Source organism: Mesoplodon bidens, assembly GCF_964165515.1.
Source record: "Mesoplodon bidens genome assembly, chromosome: 7".
NCBI classification, from domain to species: domain Eukaryota; kingdom Metazoa; phylum Chordata; class Mammalia; order Artiodactyla; family Ziphiidae; genus Mesoplodon; species Mesoplodon bidens.
Genome location: NC_138164.1, coordinates 61466441 through 61487616, shown reverse-complemented (window position 1 = coordinate 61487616; position 21176 = coordinate 61466441). Strand labels below are relative to the sequence as shown.

The 21176-nt window shown below is 42.7% G+C and overlaps 2 protein-coding genes across 11 annotated transcripts in view; one reads left to right on the top strand and one right to left on the bottom strand.

Annotated features, from left to right (window-relative positions):
- XRRA1 (X-ray radiation resistance associated 1) overlaps positions 1-10238 on the top strand; it is a 94500-nt gene extending 84262 nt beyond the window's left edge. For 9 of the 10 annotated variants that reach the window (XM_081240304.1, XM_081240301.1, XM_081240298.1 and 6 more), the window contains 4 exons: positions 541-739; positions 1511-1626; positions 1838-1943; positions 2316-10238. In XM_081240304.1, coding sequence (XP_081096430.1) covers positions 541-739; positions 1511-1626; positions 1838-1943; positions 2316-2590 — 696 coding nt within the window. In that variant the 3' untranslated portion in view covers positions 2591-10238. Of the gene's footprint in view, positions 1-540; positions 740-1510; positions 1627-1837; positions 2010-2315 lie in introns of those variants that run through there. The other variant, XM_081240299.1, reaches the window with a different exon arrangement.
- Positions 6019-21176, bottom strand: part of RNF169 (ring finger protein 169) — a 91670-nt gene continuing 76512 nt past the window's right edge. Inside the window, exons 5-6 of the mRNA XM_081240307.1 lie at positions 12236-12335; positions 6019-11785 (exon numbers count right to left, since the gene is read on the bottom strand). Of these exons, the coding sequence (XP_081096433.1) occupies positions 10601-11785; positions 12236-12335 (1285 nt within the window). The 3' untranslated portion in view covers positions 6019-10600. The remainder of the gene's footprint in view (positions 11786-12235; positions 12336-21176) is intronic.

Genomic DNA, 21176 nt, shown 5'->3' with positions numbered 1-21176 from the left:
CCATGGCTTGCCATTACAGTGAGGATAAAGAAAATACAAACAAAAACAAACACCCTCAGCTTGGCATTTAAAGGTCCTTACTGAGCTGGGCCCTGCTTGTTGCTACAGCTGCCTATCTATCTCTTTACAGTACCCTCCAACCACGCCAATATTTTACTCCCCGCAAATGCACTTTGCTGTGTCTTAACTTTGCATCTTTGCCCATGCTCTTCCCTGCCTGCCACAGTCCTCCTTTCTCATCGCTTGCCGCCTACCTGGGGATGGCTCTCTGGTTCTTCCAGACTTCGCTCAGGCTAAGGCAACAACCCTCCAGTGAGCTTCCTGGCCCCCCAGGCTGGTTAGGGCTTCCTGTGGGCTCACCCTGAACCCTGTGCTCTCTCCTGTGACAGCATTTATCACAATGTATGGTAATTTCTATTTTCATGTCTGCTTCCTCTCACCCCAGTCTGGGTTCTTGCCCATAACAGGACCCAGCATGGGGACCCACACAGAGCTCAGAAGTGTTAAGGGAATGCATTTTCTTTTTCTTCTGGGGCACAGGTCAGTGGGCTATCTTCCTCCACCTTCCAGAGGGATGATACAGAGATAAAGGAGAAAGACCAAAGACCACCACCCACAGCACCCAGAGAGGTGAAGAGGACTCAGAAGAAGCTCCCATCTGCCTCCTTCTCCAGGAAGTACCATGGCTCTGAGGAGCTGCTGACAGCCAAGCCTGATCCAGCCTTCAATGAGCCGAAAGGTACGTGAGGAGAATGGCTCTGGGCAAGGGGCTCTCTCCATGGCCCAGAGCAAGTCAGGGCAAAGCCAAGGTGGGTGCCAAGCCTCTTTTCCGGGCCAGGTTGTCATCTTCTGTCTGAATGTCTGTCAAAGGGCCCCTGAGGGTGTTCTGGTTTGGAGCCCTACTTGTCAGGACCCCTGGCCTGGACCTTCATTGGCTTTAGGGGAACCACAGATGTTCAGAGATTCCAGCCAGTCTGGACCCAACTGCTTTGGTTGGCAAAGTCTTTCCAGGAAGGGTGTGACGAACAAACACCCAGACTGGTCAGATTCCCAAGGTCCTCCCCAGCCCAGTTAATCTCCAAAGCGAACATCCAAAATCCTCCCTGTGTGGTTTGAGACAAGGGAAGGGAGGCAGTGCCTTCTCCGGCCCCTTATTTAAGACTCTGCCGTATTAACAGTATCTGCAGTGGTGCTCAGCTGTACTCTGTTGGGTGTCATTCTCTGCAGTGTAACCCCCTGAGGTTAATGGGTTACTTGGCGTCACTCCCTTTCACCACTCCTATGCTATTTTTCCATCAGGATCTGTGCACATAGGAAACAAGTATTCACTGAACAAATGATGGAACTTCTGGCACCACCACAACAGATCAGGGCAGGATATGGGAACAGTGTTTTCTTCTTGGAGCCCCTCATCTTTTTACCCAGGGCCGCTATGAAATGGGGAATGAAGAAATTGGGGGAGGCATCCAGGAGGAGGGGGATGGACCTTGACCTTGTCTTTTTGCCCTAGGAATCCAGAAGAATACACAGGCCTTGCAGCACATGTTGAAACATCCGCTCGTGTACTGCTCCTGCAAGCCCAGGCTGGACACTCTTCAGAAACACTATGTTCCCAAGGAGAAACAGGTAAACTTCCACCACACTGTGTATGTGAACTGCCCCTCAGGACCCCACAAGTACAGAGGTGGCTGTCACCTTGGGACCTTCAAAGAGCCATGCTTTTCCCTAGTGCCCCCAAGTTCTCCCCTGCCTGTCATTGTGACTGTATGAGGAGGTGAGGCCATGAAAGTCTGAGTAGAAGACTGGGATAACACTGTGCTCTCTTACCTCCCGTCAGACCCAGAGGATCCCTATTCCACCCCCCCGGAAGACTCGAGCCCAGCTGCTGGATGACATCCTCATTTGCATGCGGGACCCCCGGAACATTACTGAGGCACCACTAGGTACGGCTCTGACCCCCAGTCCTCAGCTGCCAGGATCCAAGATCTAGAAGTTTACTCACCTGCTGGTATAGGCAAAGGGCTTGTGTTGGAGCAGGAAGGGCCCTTAGAGAGCATCTGCCCCAGACCTTCCTGTGTGCAGATGGAGAAACTGAGGCCTGAGTGAGGCAGAGAGTTGCCTAAAGTCACACAGCATGTCACCAACAGCTTGAGACAGAATCAGAAGGGGATGCCTCTGGCTTTCTAGTGCCCAAACTGGAGAGACCATTTTCAGGGCCTTAACATTCTCTTCCCACCCCCTCCCAGTCCCCGCTGCTCTAGGCTAGGTGGGACCCAGGGTGACCTTGGTGCCCCTCCCGGCTTTTCTCCCTGCAGGAGCTGTCCTGTGCCAGCGGACAGAGCAGCGGCTGGTGAACCAGAAGCAGTACCTGGAGGCCAAAAGGCTGCTGAAGGAGTTTCGTGCGCAGTACCGGCGACTGGTGCGCTGCTCACTGCGGTCGGTGTTCGGGGCCACGGCACCACCCCACGTCCCGCCGGCATTGAGTGAGGGCCAGCCTAAGAAGTTCGGCCGCTTCCTCGAGTTAGGCCGCTTCCTCGAGTTCATGGATGAGTTCTGCCAGGAGCCCACGGCCAGTGACTTGAAAGGCTAGGGCTGCGCACAGGGCCATGTGCGCCACCCATCCTGCGCCCCACACCCTCCACAAGGGCTCCATGCCCTTGACCGCTCCTTGGGATGGGTGTGGGCCTCTGAGCTCTGCTCAGCTTCACTCGCCGGCCGCTGTGAGTGGGGAGCTCGTCAGGACCTCCCCGCCCTGGGCCGGGCAGGAACCGGCACCTGGCCCAACAGCAATAAAGAGTGGGTGCATAGAGCAAGGTAGGCCTCATGCCTTTTTGGAGCCTAGGCCAGGTTGTCGCACTGGGGAAAGAAACCCCAGCTGATGCGCATCCCTAGAGTCCTGTGGGAAAACTGCCTGAGTCACACAGAGTGATAACACTGTGTTATCCCACAGAGCTGGGATAAGCACTAGGACAGAAAACAGGTCGATGAAACAAAGAAACAGCACAGAATCTAAAGCTCAGAGAAGTTAACTAACGTGCCCACAGCCACTAGTTAGTGAGTGAGTGTGTGTGAGCGTGTGTGTGTGTGTGTGTGTGTGTGCGCGCACGCGTGCGCATTGGGAGCAGGGCGGGTACAAAACTCGGGCCTCAAGGCCCCCAAGAGCATCTAGGCTTTCTCTGTTGGGCAGCTTTTTCCACCTTGAGGGCAAATGTGGGGAGAGGGAAGAGAGAGAGGATTGGGAATTTCCTTATTAGATGGCCATGACCACAAAACTGGGACAAGTTGAGGGGAGGGCTTACATGGAGTTTCCCAAGGTTTTCTAATCCAGGACATATGCAAATACAGTGGGATGTGGCTCTAAAACAGACCCTGGGACTGTGCAAGGTCAACCTGGACTCAGGTTAAGTAAGCTAGTTCTAGCCAAAGCAGCCTATGGGGTTGCCCCATTCTTACGACTGCATAGTAGTCAGCATCTACTATAGAGGAGGATCAGGAGAAGGCCACTGGGGTTGAATTCCAGAGATGTGCATTTGGATGAGTTCTGCCAGGGTGCTGGGTGTGACCTAGTCACCTGGGCAATGATTTCTCCTAAGACTGCTTTCCTGGAGGTGCCTACAATTCAGACCTGGGGAGCAGGCCTGCAGTTCCCAGGGTCCAGGAAGCAGTGGCATAAGGATTAAGGACCCACAGGAAGGCACAAACTCCCACAACCTAAGGTGCAATTAAGGCGATTATAGAAATACAGTCTTGTAGCCACAGGTCTGTGGTGCAGTATCTGGTGTATTTCAAGTGCGAGACTATTAGGACACAAGTGTTCCCATATTATCATACTCAACCAACCACAGCCACATACATATGGCCAGTTACATATTTACACCAAGCTGTGGTCATACCAGACACACATATTCAAGTTCAGACAGTCACATACATGATCACATACAATTCCATACACATATCAAGTTACAAAGTCAGTTACATCTCACTCATTCACACAGGCACCTGGACAGATTCAGGTAATAAACACAGTGCTACCCTCAGCAGCACTCATGTGCTGGGGGCATGTTGCTGACTTACCACGTTGGGTCTCCTAGGCCCAAAATCATCCTTCCGCTAATGTTAGGAAGCAGAATCCACCCCAACATTCACACTGTAAACCTCACTAGGTTCAAGTTCGAGAGATTTGGAATGCTCCCTTCAGCCAGAAACACTATCAAACAATAAGCTCTCAGGCCTGAAAGGCTCCTGGGAACATCCTATCCCAGCCTCAAGGCAGGAAGCCTCTTGCAACCTCCCCAGCAGATCATTCAGCTCCTGCTTGCACATCTAGTGAGAGGGCGCTCATTCCCTACAAAGGCTGTCCCTTCCTTTGTTGGGAAAACTATTGGATGTCTCTAGCCATTGGACTAAGCATCTGCCTAAGTCCCTCAGTAGTCCTAACTCTGCTTTTGGGCCCAGAGTATATCTGCTCTCTGCCCAGCCAGGCTGGCCCTTTACCAATATGAGACTATCCTGAAGAGGCTATACCTATCTAGGCCAGACGCTCCTAACTTTCTCAGTTATTCCACATGGGATACCATCTGAATAAGTTGGTTCTCCTATCATTCTGAACACCGAAGCAAGACATTCCAACACAGGGCATCTCCCAGAGCAAAGATCGCACCAAAACTCAAACACACATAGTCTAAGCTCAGCTCAGATTTGCCTGAGAGTGCTCCCCAGAGATAAGACTGACTAGAAACAGAACATTCATGAGTTTGCTTTACTGTTTTCTCAACTTGGGCCTCTCCTCAACCTGGCAAGCCTGCACTGAAGAATGCACTTTGGTATTGTTTAAACAACACATCATCCCATTTGATCCCTTAGCAGAAGCATCCCTGACAGGGCACGCCTGTTCTGAGTCCTCTGTCTTTGTCAAAAAGCTCCTTGTGATGAGTTGGAGAGGAGGCAGCCAGCAATGGCAGTGCCAAGGGTCTGGGCCCCTTCTGCAATCTAATGCAGACAGCAGGTTGAATGAAACCAAAATCCAAACCATTTTCTATTTCTGGGTTGGAGGGGATAAGGCCCTAAGGACAGCTGTTTATACGAAGAACCAAGAGTAAATAGTACATCAGTCACACACAGACAAAAAAATCCATTAGTTGGCATTTAAGATAATCATTTTCTTTTACATAGTTACCCATTCTCATTAGGACTTGAAGGTTCTGCTGGAGGTTAAGGGTTGAACCCACTGAGGGAAAGCCCTGCTCCTACTGTTGGCACAGCTCGGAGAGGGCGCAGGGCCAACAAGGGAGAATCTGCTGCCGCCGTCTGGAGCCGGGCCCCAAAGCTGCTCCTGAGCTCTCAGGGTTTGATCTTTGAGGAGTAGTACATTCCCTGTTTCTACCCCTTATTAAATGAGAGGAAAGGAAGAACAACAAGCCTGGCCTTACCCTGGCTTTGTCCAACTAGTTCTTTTTTTTTTTTGCGGTACGTGGGCCTCTCACTGTTGTGGCCTCTCCCCTTGCGGAGCACAGGCTCCGGACGTGCAGGCTCAGCGGCCATGGCTCACGGGCCCAGCCGCTCCGTGGCACATGGGATCTTCCCGGACCGGGGCACGAACCCGCGTCCCCTGCATCGGCAGACGGACTCTCAACCACTGCGCCACCAGGGAAGCCCTGTCCAACTAGTTCTTGACTTAAGACACCAGAAAAGGTAGAAAGGGAGCCTGCCCCCAGTTTGAGGTTGCCTCCCACAATTACTGAGACAAGGCATTAAGGAAGCATTTTCTCACAAAGCAAAATGTGTAAATATTTTTCTTAGGAAAAAAAATATAATACATAGAACAATGTGCACATTCAGTCTTGGCACTTTTCCTTCATCCAATTTAACCAATTTCTAAACTGGTGACTTCTGTATATATTCACTGTGGATAACGTGTAAAGATGCATTTCTGGATCATCTTTAGAGGAAAGTCTATTCAGCATCCTTTTCCTAGAATCCCACCCCCACCCCTCAAAAACAAAAAAAAAGCAGACCTGCTTTCTCATTGAGTCACAAGAATTTATGAACAGCTATACTCACTTCTAAAAGCCAAGTCAAAAGACCAATCTGGGTTGATAAGGAAAAGGCTGGCTGAGAAAAATTAAGTCCCTAAGGAGTTCTTGATTTTCAAAGAAAAGTAAAGGGTTGGTTGGGTTCTAATCCTTGGTAGTTAAAATGACGGCTATTCCAATCAAAATATATCACTTCCCAAGATTTCACATTCACGTTACTCTCACTATGGGGTTTTTTTCCCTGCCTGGGTGTGTATTAAGGGGATATGGGTACATTTTAATTCTAACTGAAAAAAGCAGGAAGAAAAAACAAAACAATCATTCGGGTGTCCCCCTCATTAGGAGATTGTGTGTGTGTAACTTAGAGGACTATTCATTCAGACCCTAGACAACTACAGTACAAACATGACACACAGGGCACTGAACCTCAAGTTCCTCATTTCTTAAAAAAAAGAAGGGCATCAGGGGGTATAGTTTGACTTGGATAATTTCCATGCCCATTCCAGCTACATAACATTTTATGATTATGATCCAGCCTTCATTTTTCTTCCCTTCCTCACCTGCTCGCCTCCCATCTCAGTGGAAAGCCACGCAGGAAAAAGGAAAGGAATCCCAAGTTGCTGCCAGCTCTGGTGAGAGGTCTGGTTGGGGAAGAGGTTAGTAGGTTACTAAGTTGAGAGTGAGCCTCCTCTGACCATGTCAGTGATCCACAACCTTCCTCATTTCTTGGGGCTTTATGCTAAAAGCAGCTCCTAAAGAGATGCTGTTGTCCTATAATCACCGGAGGAGAAAAATCATTCTCCACTGGTAAAATTACTTAAGAAATGGAGAGCAGTATTGCAATCAAATTCACAAATACTGATGGGGGTATGTAAAATGTTCAAGGGTGCTGGACAGTACCTTGAATGGGCCATCGAAGATCATCACTATGGTCTTTCATGAAACCATTAACGAGCTCTCCAGCCACACATGCATTCAAACACATTCCAGTAGACACTGAGCTCATCAAGAGCAGGACTGTCCTTTCCATCTTTATATCCATGACTTTGCACAGGGTTGGCACAAGTTCGAAGCTCAGGAAATATCTGTCAAATGGAATAAAAAGGACAAATGGCACAGCCTTCGGTCATCAGCTTCACCAGTCAAGCACAATGGCAGCTTTCCATCTTAGTTTGTCTGTTTGTAATAACATAGCAATTAATTAAGCAGCTTTAATCTCTTAAGGGCATTTTTCTTTAAGAGAAAATGAACAAAAAAACACAGAAAGCATTCATCACCAGTGCTTCCTCCAGGCAAAAATTTAAAGATTAAATTTAAAAAAATAAATGAAGCCACTTAAAAAAGGTTTTCCTGGGAAGCTTCAGCCAAGAAGCAGCCTTCTAAAAAGAGGCAATTACATGAAAGGGGCCAGGGGCTAGATACATAATCCCCAGATTTGACATTAACCCAACAGGCCCAGATGACTTCTTTCAGCAGATACAATCAACGGATCATGAACATGTTCCCAAAGTATCTTTCCCACTTGATAAAAAAAAAAGGGCTGAGAGCCCCCTTCTTAGGGCATTACATTTCTTGGATTTCCCATCAGAATGACCTCTACTCTCCAACCTCTCATAACTTCCCCTTTAATAAGAAAAAACAAAGCATATACACAAGGAACAGAGTTAGAAGAACATGGGAAATTTCTATGGTGAATCAGATTCCAGTGATTTGTGAGAAATGTTTGTTTTCTGAGATAGTGTATCTTTCATTCTAGCTCACAAACCCTCCCCATCGTTTTCCTTCGTCTTTCTCCAAAGAATTCACGTCAACAACTCCATTTGTGACCAACTTCACAATCAAGCAACAGGAGAGGGAAATTTTCCAGAAAGAAGTGTTCAGGTTTTAGTTGTTAAGTATGGGAAGCATCTTAAAATACAGATAATACCTTAGTGGTTTTACCCTTCTCCAAAGCCAAGCAGATTAAAGATTAAGATTAAGATTAAAGATTAAGCCTCCTCCCTCCTTAACCTAAACTGCTTTGTCTGTATTCGAAGGACTGCTGCTCAGCTGGAAGTTTGGAAACAACTGTCAATACCATTCGAGGTTCCACTGTAGGTGGTCGGTAAGCTGGATCCAGCTTTTGGAATATTTGCCTAACAAGAAATTTTCACTCTGCACCTGATGCTAAAACTTGTTGCTACTGCTAAGCAATTTCTTAAAATGAAAGTATTATTTTGGGGAGATACTTAAAATATATATCTTTTCTATTAAAAATATTTATCTTTTTTCCAAAAACAAAAATCAGTTCCAACTGAAGTGTTTTTCAAATGATTGAAGGTATAGAAAAAGGTGACAAGTGGAAAAATAAGTGTCTTTGCTACTACCAATGAGACTAGCCTTCCAAAAACATTTACTAAGATCGAAAAGGAACTCCATGAAATGGCAGTAACTGCTGTCTTCTCTGAGGGCATTTAGTAAGTCACCCTCCCTGTCTCCACAAACCAGTGCCAGCTCTTCTATCTTGGGCACCAATATGCCCTCCAGCAGCCTTTGGAGGGCGTATGTTGCTGGTAGGACCTAAAACTGAAGTGGTATGAATATGAAGTACTGATGTATATTTTCTAAACAAACATCTGCACGGGTGCACGCACAAACACACAGAACACAGAATACATACATTCAGGAAAGTGACACTCCCCACCAAAGTAGTCACTGAGGAGGTTCCACATATCTCAGTGATTACCAAAATACTTAAGACATCTCTGGAACTCCTCTCTGGGAACTGTTTATGAGCTGCCCAAGAAAACGGCTCTGACTGCTTTACAGATGCACCTCATTTCTGACTCCAAACCCTCTAGGTAACCTACCTTCTCTTCCAGAAGCTTCAAATAGCTTCTGACTAGTTTCAAACTAAAATTCTCTTTCCTATAACCCCAAAGATTAAAGATTTGCCGAGAAGAAGGGAGGCAAATCTCCTGAGAAGCAGCAAAAGTAGGTGATATAGTAAATCCTCTGTGATCTTGATAAGTGAGTCGTTCTGGATCTTAGCTTCTGCCTTAGTAAGAGGAGGAAGTTGGAATAGATGACCATTAACGTCCTCTGCAGTTCGAACATTAGATGTCTAGATGTCTCTAGACTTTGAGGACAGTTCCAGAGATGTTTTCACCAATGGCAACATCATTGGAAAAACTATGCAGCATCCTGCTGAGGCCACCTGAGGGGAACAACATACATTGGGATAAATAAGATCTGAAAGGTTTGTTAAAATGCCAGTCACATGACTTTATAGTAACAGCTCATACATGCACAGGGAATGCCAGGCCACCTGAGATTCCCTAAAATCGTATCTTAATCCCTACTCTCAATGAGCCCAGATGGGCAGAAGCACCAAGCACCACCAGAGATGCAAAAGACACATGGTGTCAGCTGCTAAGGAAAATAAACCCCAAAGGTCCATGGGACTGAATTTACCAGCTGCATCCAGCTAGATTCCTTGTTTCCACAGTAGGGAGTTTCAGTATTGTTCTTGCCTGACTTCTGGGCAAATTTTTTGGATTTTAGATCAACACTGCAGATAACTCTTGGCCATATGGAGAGTAACAATGAAGTCCAATCGTAGTTTATCTAACAGAGTGGAACCCCAGGAAAACAGAAGGCTGTACACTGTAGGGATGGGGATAATTGCACAGTATATGTTTACACTTCCAGTCAGTCTCAATTATCTGCATGTGGATTTTGCACAATCAACATTCAAAGCCCGGCTAGCTTTCTCTAGGCTCCCCTGGTACGTCCTTGGATCGCTGTCCATTATGGCAACCTCTTAAGTGTGGGAAATCCATGGGATTTGTCGTTGGGAGACCCAGCAGTCAGTCTGGGCTACACCCTTAGTAGTTGAGAGAACCTGAACATCTGCACTGCAGTTTCATCATCTAAAAATGGGACTAATACCACTTACATGTTAGGTCTCCTGAAAAGACCAAATTAAACAATGACTATGAATGTGGTCTGTCAACTATATAGCATTAATCAAATGTTATTTTTTAAACAAGGAATGTAAATTAACTTTTGTAGAAGCATAAAAACTGATTTAATTAGGAATATTTACTTGCAGCAAGGGTAAGAAGGGGGAACATAATCTTTTTGGATCTGCCAAAGAACTACACTGTTCCACTTCTTTGAAAAAAGATGGAACTAATTTTTATCTGCATGGCTGATTTAAAACAACACCTGCTGAAGGAAGTCAGGAGGTCTGTCAGTTTGAAAAGGTGTGTCCCCTCTTCCTCTACCATTTCTAACCCCGCCATTGTGCTCCTGAATCTCACCCCAAGTAGGGGCTGCCAGATTTGGCCCAGACGCCCTAAGGGGTGGGTTACTTAGTGGGTGAGGAGCGCTTCTGGCCTGGGTCACAGGGAGGCAGAGATGCAGCTTCCTTGGATATATACACTACAAAGGCCCGAGACCTCTCAGAATCATGCTAGACAGTGTTTTGCCATTAAAAGAAACCCAAAGTGAGAACACTCATTTCTTCAGGGTAAATGAGCAAGCCCAAAGACCTCTGAAAAATAGGTAACACTGCTCGTCAGGTGCTACTTGGCCCCAGCCATGCTACTGGACCGCAAGAGGTACTGATCCACGCTTCCTTTTCGCCGACTCACAGTCCGCCTCTCATTGTCAAATATGCGCTGCAACTGCAGAGCAAGCTGCCGGTCCTCTTCCTCTTGCTGCAATTTCTGCTCCATCTCTCGCAGTACTGGGTCTGCTGGGGCCAGACCCACCTCACCACCGCTTTGTCGCAGTTTCTTAAGGGAGCCATTTTGTTCCAAGTGCTTGGTCTTACAGCGTCTTTTCCTGCCCCGACGCAAGGAAGGAAGCGGCTCCTCACCTAGGCTGTCTGCCAGAACACCATTAGGCAGATCAAAATGATTCACTGTCTTCAGCTGTTTCTTTGTTTTGAGGACCCCGCCCAAAACACTGTTTTTAGGTAGCACTGAATTAACTGCTGAGATTTTCATAGTTGTTGTTATACAGGTTTTATCTAACTTGGCATCTGGGGATGACCCTGACCCTTCAAACTGCTCTCTCTCCAAAGAAGTCCCACTGGCTCCCACTTTGAGTTCTGAAGAACAGCAGGTTTCTAATGGGATCTCAGTGCTCCTTTTACTGTCACTGCCCTGCTCTGCTTTTGTCTGGCTAACAGAGGGGAAATAATCAAGGTCAGTGGGGGTAGGTCCTGTATACTCAGAGAGTACTTGCCCACTGGACAGTCTTGTATTTAAAGCCAGAAGTGGCTTCTCCTTGCTAGAATGGGTAACTTCAGTGACGAGTAAGTCTTCCCCTGTTTCTGGAGCCAGGGAGGTGAGGGTGGCTTTCGAAAGGGTCTTTTTGATCTGTCGCTCCTGAAAGATCTGTTCCCACTTTTTGAGGATCCGTGGACTGGCCTCATAAGAAGTCTGCTTCTGCAGGCTTCTGTTTAGGTTGCGGGGTGTTGATTTGATGATGAGGGGACTCAGTACACGGCCATCAGGGAGTCTCTTGGGAGGAGTACATGGTGAGCAGACAATGGGCTTGAAATGGTTTAGTTCTTCGGAGATGCTGTCGTTGCTCTCAGGGCTGATGGAGCGCTCTGGCTTATGCAAGGAAGCCAAGGATGAGAGGGAGCTGAAGGGCAGACGCTTTTCAATGGTTAAGTCAGGGGCCGAGAGGCAGCGGTTGTTTTGGGTGGACAAGAGGACACCAATGATAGGGTTGGAGGCTGGGGTCATGGTTGTGACCTGAAAGAGATTTAAAAGATTACAGTTACATACATACATATACATATTTTTTTTCTTCGTAATTCCTTCTTGATGGTAGAGGGATAGAGAGGAAAAGGGTAAGAAAAGGGATAAAGGGTCATATGAACCTAAAAAATGTGGACAATCCCTAACCTAGAATGCACCCACCATTTGCAGAAATTCCTACATACTTGAAACAATTAATGAAATTGAAAATTCTGGGGAAAAAAAACTCATCCAGAACTTTTAAGAAGGTTCTTCTAGTGGCCCTCATTCCACTCCTCTGGCTACTAATTCAAACTCTCTTCCTTCACATGTATTTTATAAAATTCTCCAACATAATTAGTATGCCTAGGACCCATTCTGCCTCTTCTCATCTGGAACAGTTTCTCCTGTGGCCGTGCGCAGGACGGGACTGGAGAGCCCCGGAAGCCTGTGTCTGAGGTCTACCTTGGCTTTGCTGGTTGGGGCTGCTCTCAGTCTGCCCTTCACTCTGTCCTGACCAGTGTCACTGCAGCTCTGACTCCTTTCCATCTTGGAATTTAGGTTCCTAAAAGAGAATAAATAAAAGACAAGTAGTCAAAAGTAGCCCATGATTGCTAAGGAAAAAGAATGACAATGTCTTCTGTGCTTTCAAAGCCACGCAGCTACAATAGAAAATGAATTCATTTATTAACAAAATACATTCTAAGAACAAATCCTGTCCAAAGAGAGAGGGAGTTCTCCAGAGAGGACATCTGGTTTAAGCCTTTGTTTCCAAACTCAGATCCTGCCTAAGTAACGCAAGACCAATGGCTATTTCACTCATGCTTAGAGAGATGTAGGGACACCTCACCTTCCTGAATAGGGTGGATACAGTATTAAATCACCTTTACAAACAATACATTTTTTTCCTTTGATTAGGCCCAAACCTCTCCTCAAGCAATCTAAATCAGCCATGAAACAAATATTTAAGTACTTATAAAATGCATAGCAATGCACTAGATTCCTATGCAAGGAGTAAAAATTAAATACAGTCTCTCCCTTAATCCATTACATTTGAGCTTCCAGAGGCCTACATCCTTTGGAATTAAGAGGTTTCATGACTTTTCTTTTTTTGTCTTATGCATGCATTACATTATGACTTCACAATGCAAACCAAAAACCAAAGCACCTGTATTATAACATTAATCTTACTGTGTAAGAATTATGTATAGATGACTGTCACCTGCCCCAGAGACTGTAAGTAGGGATTCTTGACTATCTTATTACTCACCTTTGTTTTCTACTCTCCAACTCTTGCCTAATACACGTCTGGTTAGACTAATGCTTTTACAAATGTTTGCAAGAGATATTTTACCTGTGATACAACTCTACTCTGTAAGCATTTAACATACACTTACTATATGCCAGTCACTGATGAGCACTATCTGGGCACTGGAAATACAGAAAAGAATGAGGTACAGTCTAGGTCTTCAAGGAATCAGAGTCCAGTGAAGCAGACAAATAATTCAATACAATACAGTGAAATGGTACAACAAAAAAATTATGCCTAAGAATGGCATAAAAGAGTTGTTAATTACCTGGGATGGAGTGAGAGCAGGGTTGCAAAAGCCTTTCTATGGCATATGTATTTTGAAGGATAAATAAGAATTTGCCAGAAGGCAAGATGGACATATAGCCATGTAGAGGATCCCAAACAGAAATTATTTCCTTGAGTGATTCTATTTAGCTCTGAAATGGAATAATCATATCTACTCTTTGGAGCAAAAGATTTAAAATTTTACTATGCCAGATTAGTTCAGAGAAAACTTATAAAGGAGGTAATAAGGTACATTCCCAGAGTTCCTCTCCTCTCCCTACATCTCTAGTGAAGGCCTAGCCTACCTATTCCAGCATTTCTGTGTTATTCCTCCCATTCAAACCCCTCTCATCCTATATCTCATAGCCACATCACCTTGCTAGATGGCTCCAATCTGATGGAACTAATCTATGCTATGGTATTAATAGGAGAAAATGATGGCCAACCTGTATCACATGTTTGCATTTTACAAAGAAAATTCAACACTGAACCAAAAAATAAAAATAACGTGAGAGTTGTACCATCTAGTGGGAGGTATATTTTGGAGCAAGAAGGAAACTTCAACATTACCCTATAAAGGCAGCTGCTTACAAGTCAGCTTGGTTTGTATTTTACCTAGAATAATACTGAAATTCATTTGCATTCCCAGAACTCACACAAACTGTCAGTGGTGCAAGTTACCCAAAAGTAAACTGTACAGCATATTAAAATGCTGGGGTGAATAACATTTACTTTGGGTCAAGAGGAATGGATATAGAGCTGAAAGAGATAGCATTACTATGTCAAATATGTGACTTGTTTCGCATGATTCCATTGGAGAAACAAGTACAAACTTAAAGGAAAAGATTTCCTGATCAACATAAGGAAGAACTTTATAACTTTCAATAGTAAGAGCAGTTCAATGATATCTGCTTTGGGAAGTACTAAGCTCCATGTCATTAGAGGTGTTCAAACTGAGGCTGGATCTATACTTTAACAAACATTCCAAAATTTAAAATTAGCTTAATATATATACTTTTTTAAAAACAGGCTATGCATCCATTTTGTCAGCAATAACAGTCAAATTTAAAGACACTGGCGACATGCCCAAGTTATCTGATGTACAAATGACAACTACTTGTTGCTGGGGAGAACTTCTTAACATGCCCTCTAAACTCTGTTTTGGTGAAAGAAAAGGCCCAGGGAAGACACTCACACTTGCAGCACTCAAGCACACAACAAGGACACCTAAATAGTTTCTGACAATCTAAAATCTTTTTGGTAAACCTCAGTATGGCTGAAACTGCCATTGTCTCTTCCATTCATTTGATCAGCAGACTTTACTGAGCACCAACTCTGTGCAAAGCACTTGAGACAGGTTGATGAAAGATAATTTTGACCCACAGAAGCATCCAGTCACTGAAGTTCACCACAACATACCACAAAAGGGCTATAAGAGAGCAGTAATTATACAACTAAACTCTTCAAGTGTTTTCTTTTAAAAGTTTCATAGTTTTCTCTCTTACAATTAGGTATCTAAACCAGTTTGACTTAATTTTTGTACATGGTGTGAAGTTGGAGTCCAACTTCATTCTTTAGCATGTGGATATCCAGTAGTCTCCGCACCATATGTGAAGAGACTCTTCTTTCCTCCACTGAATGGTCTTGGCACCATTACTGACAATCAACTGACCACAGATGTATGGGTTTATTTCTGGACTCTCAATTCTATTCCACTGATTGATATATCTTCCCTTATTTCAGAACCATACTATTGATTTCTGTAGCTCTGCAGTAAGTTTTGAAAGCAGGAAGTGTGAGTCCTCCACCTTTGTTCTTTTTCAGGATTGTTTTAGCTATTTGGGATCCTTTGCAATTCCATATGTGAATTTCAGGGTCAGCTTATTCATTTCTGTGAAAAAAGATTGGAATTTTTAAAAGTATTGAAATGAATGTGTAAAAAACAAATTGGGAAGTATTGCCATGTTAACAATATTGTCTTCTAATCCATGAGCACAGAAAATCTTTTCATTTCTTAAAGTCTTCTTTAATTTCTTTCAACAATGTTTTATAGTTTTTAGTGTACATGTCTTGCACCTCCTTGGTTAAATTTATTCATAACTATTCTGGGTTTTGGTTTTTGGTTTTTTGAATTTTATTTATTTTTTTATACAGCAGGTTCTTATTAGTCATCAATTTTATACACATCAGTGTATATATGTCAATCCCAATCGCCCAATTCATCACACCATCACCCCCACCACCCTCGCTGCTTTCCCCCCTTGGTGTCCATACGTTTGTTCTCTACATCTGTGTCTCTATTTCTGCCCTGCAAACTGGTTCATCTGTACCATTTTTCTAGGTTCCACATATATGTGTTAATATACAATATTTGTTTTTCTCTTTCTGGCTTACTTCACTCTGTATGACAGTCTCTAGATCCATCCACGTCTCTACAAATGACCCAATTTCGTTCCTTTTTATGGCTGAGTAACATTCCATTGTATATATGTACCACATCTTCTTTATCCATTCGTCTGTCGATGGGCATTTAGGCTGCTTCCATGACCTGGCTATTGTAAATAGTGCTGCAATGAACATTAGGGTGCATGTGTCTTTTTGAATTATAGTTTTCTCTGGGTATATGCCCAGTAGTGGGATTGCTGGATCATATGGTAATTCAATTTTTCGTTCTTTAAGGAACCTCCATACTGTTCTCCATAGTGGCTGTATCTATTTACACCCACCAACAGTGCAAGAGGGTTCCCATTTCTCCACACCCTCTCCAGCATTTGTTGTTTGTAGATTTTCTGATGATGCCCATTCTAACTGGTGTGAGGTGATACCTCATTGTAGTTTTCATTTGCATTTCTCTAATAATTAGTGATGTTGAGCAGCTTTTCATGTGCTTCTTGGCCATCTGTATGTCTTCTTTGGACAAATGTCTATTTAGGTCTTCTGCCCATTTTTGGATTGGGTTGCTTGTTCTTTTAATATTGACCTGCATGAGCTGTTTATATATTTTGGAGATTAATCCTTTGTCCATTGATTCGTTTGCAAATATTTTCTCCCATTCTGAGGGTTGTCTTTTTGTCTTGTTTGTAGTTTCCTTTGCTGTGCAAAAGCTTTGAAGTTTCATTAGGTCCCATTTGTTTATTTTTGTTTTTATTTCCATTACTCTAGGAGGTGGATCAAAAAAGATCTTGCTGTGATTTATGTCAAAGAGTGTTCTTCCTATGTTTTCCTCTAAGAATTTTATAGGGTCCAGTCTTACATTTAGGTCTCTAATCCATTCTGAGTTTATTTTTGTGTATGGTGTTAGGGAGTGTTCTAATTTCATTCTTTTACGTGTAGCTGTCCAGTTTTCCCAGCACCACTTATTGAAGAGACTGCTTTTCTCCATTGTATATCCTTGCCTCCTTTTCATAGATTAGTTGACCATAGGTGTGTGGGTTTATCTCTGGGATTTCTATCCTGTTCCATTGATCTATATTTCTGTTTTTGTGCCAGTACCACATTGTCTTGATTACTGTAGTTTTGTAGTATAGTCTGAAGTCAGGGAATCTGATCCCTCCAGCTCCGTTTTTTCCCCTCAAGATGGCTTTGGCTATTCAGGGTCTTTTGTGTTTCCATACAAATTTTAAGATTTTTTGTTCTAGTTCTGTAAAAAATGCCATTGGTAATTTGATAGGGATTGCATTGAATCTGTAGATTGCTTTGGATAGTATAGTCATTTTCACAATATTGATTCTTCCAATCCAAGAACATGGTATATCTCTCCATCTGTTCATATCATCTTTAATTTCTTTCATCAGTGTCTTATAGTTTTCTGCATACAGGTCTTTTTTCTCCCTAGGTAGGTTTATTCCTAGGTATTTTATTCTTTTTGTTGCAGTGGTAAATGGGAGTGTTTCCTTAATTTCTCTTTCAGGTTTTTCATCATTTGTGTATAGGAATGCAAGAGATTTCTGTGCATTAATTTTGTATCCTGAAACTTTACCACATTCATGGATTAGCTCTAGTAGTTTTCTGGTGGCATCTTTAGGATTCTCTATGTATAGTATCATGTCATCTGCAAACAGTGACAGTTTTACTTCTTCTTTTCCAATTTGTATTTCTTTTTCTTCTCTGATTGCCATGGCTAGGACTTCCAAAACTATGTTGAATATTAGTGGTGAGAGTGGACATCTTTGTCTTGTTCCTGATCTTAGGGGAAATGCTTTCAGTTTTTCACCACTGAGAATGATGTTTGCTGTGGGTTTGTCATATATGGCCTTTATTATGTTGAGATAGGTTCCCTCAATGCCCATTTTCTGGAGCTTTTACCATAAATGGGTGTTGAATTTTGTCAAAAGCTTTTTCTGCCTCTATTGAGATGATCATATGATATTTGTTCTTCAATTTGTTAATATGGTTTTTATCACACTGATTCATTTACATATATTGAAGAATCCTTGCATCCCTGGGATAAATCCCACTTGATCATGGTGTATGATCCATTTAACGTGTTGTTGGATTCTGTTTGCTAGTATTTTGTTGAGGATTTTTGCATCTATATTCATCAGGGATACTGGTCTGTAATTTTCTTTTTTTTGTAGTATCTTTGTCTGGTTTTGGTATCAGGGTGATGGTGCCCTCATAGAATGAGTTTGGGAGTGTTCCTTCCTCCACAGTTTTTTGGAAGAGTTTGAGAAGGGTGGGTGTTAGCTATTCTCTAAATGTTTGATAGAATTCACCTGTGAAGCCATCTGGTCCTGGACTTCTGTTTGTTGGAAGATTTTTAATCACAGTTTCAATTTCATTACTTGTGATTGGTCTGCTCATATTTCCTATTTCTTCTTCGTTCAGTCTCGGAAGGATGTGCATTTCTAAGAATTTGTCCATTTCTTCCAGGTTGTCCATTTCATTGGCATAGAGTTGCTTGTAGTAGTCTCTTAGGATGCTTTGTATTTCTGCCGTGCCTTCTCCTTTTTCTCCCTTTTCATTTCTAATTTTATTAATTTGAGTCCTCTCCCTCTTTTTCTTGATGAGTCTGGCTAATGGTTTATCAATTTTGTTTATTTTCTCAAAGAACCAGCTTTTAGTTGTATTGATCCTTGCTATTGTTTTCTTTGTTTCTATTTCATTTATTTCCGCTCTGATCTTTATGATTTCTTTCCTTCTGCTAACTTTGGGTTTTGTTTGTTCTTCTTTCTCTAGTTCCTTTAGGTGTAAGGTTAGATTGTTTATTTGAGATTTTTCTTGTTTCTTGAGGTAGGCTTGTATAGCTATAAACTTCCCTCTTACAACTGCTTTTGCTGCATCCCATAGGTTTTGGATCGTCGTGTTTTCATTGTCATTTGTCTCTAGGTATTTTTTGATTTCCTCTTTGATTTTTTCAGTGGTCTCTTGGTTATTTAGTAACGTATTGTTTAGCCTCCATGTGTTTGTGTTTTTTACGTTTTTTTCCCCTGTGATTCATTTCTAATCTCATAGCATTGTGCTCAGAAAAGATACTTGATATGATTTCAATTTTCTTAAATTTACTGTGGCTTGATTTGTGACCCAAGACGTGATCTATCCTGGAGAATGTTCCATGAGCACTTGAGAAGAAAGTGTAATCTGCTGTTTTGGGATGGAATGTCCTATAAACATCAATTAAATCTATCTGGTCTAGTGTGTCATTTAAAGCTTCTGTTTCCTTATTTTCATTTTGGATGATTTATCCATTGGTGTAAGTGAGGTGTTAAAGTCCCCCACTATTACTGTGTTACTGTCGATTTCCTCTTTTAGAGCTGTTAGCAGTTGCCGTATGTATTGAGGTGCCCCTATGTTGGGTGCATATATATTTATAATTGTTATATCTTCTTCTTGGATTGATCCCTTGATCATTATGTAGTGTCCTCCCATGTCTCTTGTAACAATCTTTATTTTAAAGTCTATTTTATCTGATATGAGTATTGCTACTCCAGCTTTCTTTTGATTTCCATTTGCATGGAATATCTTTTTCCATCCCCTCACTTTCAGTCTGTATGTGTCCCTACATCTGAAGTGGGTCTCTTGTAGACAGCATATATATGGGTCTTGTTTTTGTAACCATTCATCAAGCCTGTGTCTTTTGGTTGGAACATTTAATCCATTCACGTTTAAGGTAATTATGGATAAGTCTGTTTCTATGACCATTTTCTTAATATTTTTGGGTTTGTTTTTGTAGGTTATTTTCTTTTCTTGTGTTTCCCACTTAGAGGAGTTCCTGTAGCATTTGTTGTAGAGCTGGTTTGGTGGTGCTGAATTCTCTTAGCTTTTGCTTGTCTGTAAAGCTTTTGATTTCTCCATCAAATCTGAATGAGATCCTTGCTGGGTAGAGTAATCTTGGTTGTAGGTTCTTCCCTTTCATCACTTTAAGTATATCATGCCACTCCCTTCTGGCTTGTAGAGTTTCTGCTGAGAAATCAGCTGTTAACCTTATGGGAGTTCCCTTGTATGTTATTTGTCCTTTTTCCTTTGCTGCTTTCAATAATTTTTCTTTGTCTTTAATTTTTGCCAATTTGATTACTATGTGTCTTGGCATGTTTCTCCTTGGGTTTATTCTGTATGGGACTCTCTGCACTTCCTGGACTTGGGTGGCTATTTCCTTTCCCATGTTAGGGACGTTTTCGACTATAACCTCTTCAAATATTTTCTCGGGTCCTTTCTCTCTCTCTTCTCCTTCTGGGACCCCTATAAGGCGAATGTCGTTGCGTTTAATGTTGTCCCAGAGGTCTCTTAGGCTGTCTTCATTTCTTTTCATTGTTTTTTCTTTATTCTGTTCCGCAGCAGTGAATTCCACCATTCTGTCTTCCAGGTCACTTATCCGTTCTTCTGCCTCAGTTATTCTGCTATTGATTCCTTCTAGTGTAGTTTTCATTTCAGTTATTGTATTGCTCATCTCTGTTTCTTTGTTCTTTAATTCTTGTAGGTCTTTTTTAAACATTTCTTGCATCTTCTCGATCTTTGCCTGCATTCTTTTTCCGAGGTCCTGGATCATCTTCACTATCATTATTCTGAATTCTTTTTCTGGAAGGTTGCCTATCTCCACTTCATTTAGTTTTTTTTCTGGGGTTTTATCTTGTTCCTTCATCTGGTACATAGCCCTCTGTCTTTTCATCTTGTCTATCTTTCTGTGAATGTGGTTTTTGTTCCACAGGCTGCAGGACTGTAGCTCTTCTTTCTTCTGCTGTCTGCCCTCTGGTGGATGAGGCTATCTAAGAAGCTTGTGCAAGTCCACTCTATGACTTTTGATTGGAGAATTTAATCCATTTACATTTAGAGTGATTACTGATGGGTAAGGATTTACTAATGCCATCTTAGTCATTGTTTTCTAGCTGTTTTGTAGTTCTCTTGTTCCTTAATTCCTCTCTTGTGGCCTTCCTTTGTGAATTGACTATATACTTACCTTTACCAGAGTGTTGTGTATTTTCATATGTTTTCATGTTACTAATTAGTATAATTTTGTTTCAGCCTGAAGAACTCCTTTCAGCATTTCTTGTAAGGCAGGTCTAGTGATGATGAACTCCCTCAGCTTTTGTGTGTCTGGGAAAGTCTTTACCTCTCCTTCATATATGAAGTGCAACTTTACTAGATAGAGTATTATGGCTGGCAGGTTTTTTTTTTTCCCTTTCAGTGCTCTGAATATATCATCCTACTCCTCTGGACTGTATCATTTCTGTTGGGAATTCTACTGATAGCTTTATGTGAATTCCCTTATAAGTTATAATCCTTTTCTCTTGCTGCTTTTAAGATGCTCACTTTGTCTTTTATATTTGACAGTTTTATCATGTGTCTGTTGAGCCATACCCTGTATGCATGCAAGCCCTGTACTTGCCCAGCCTC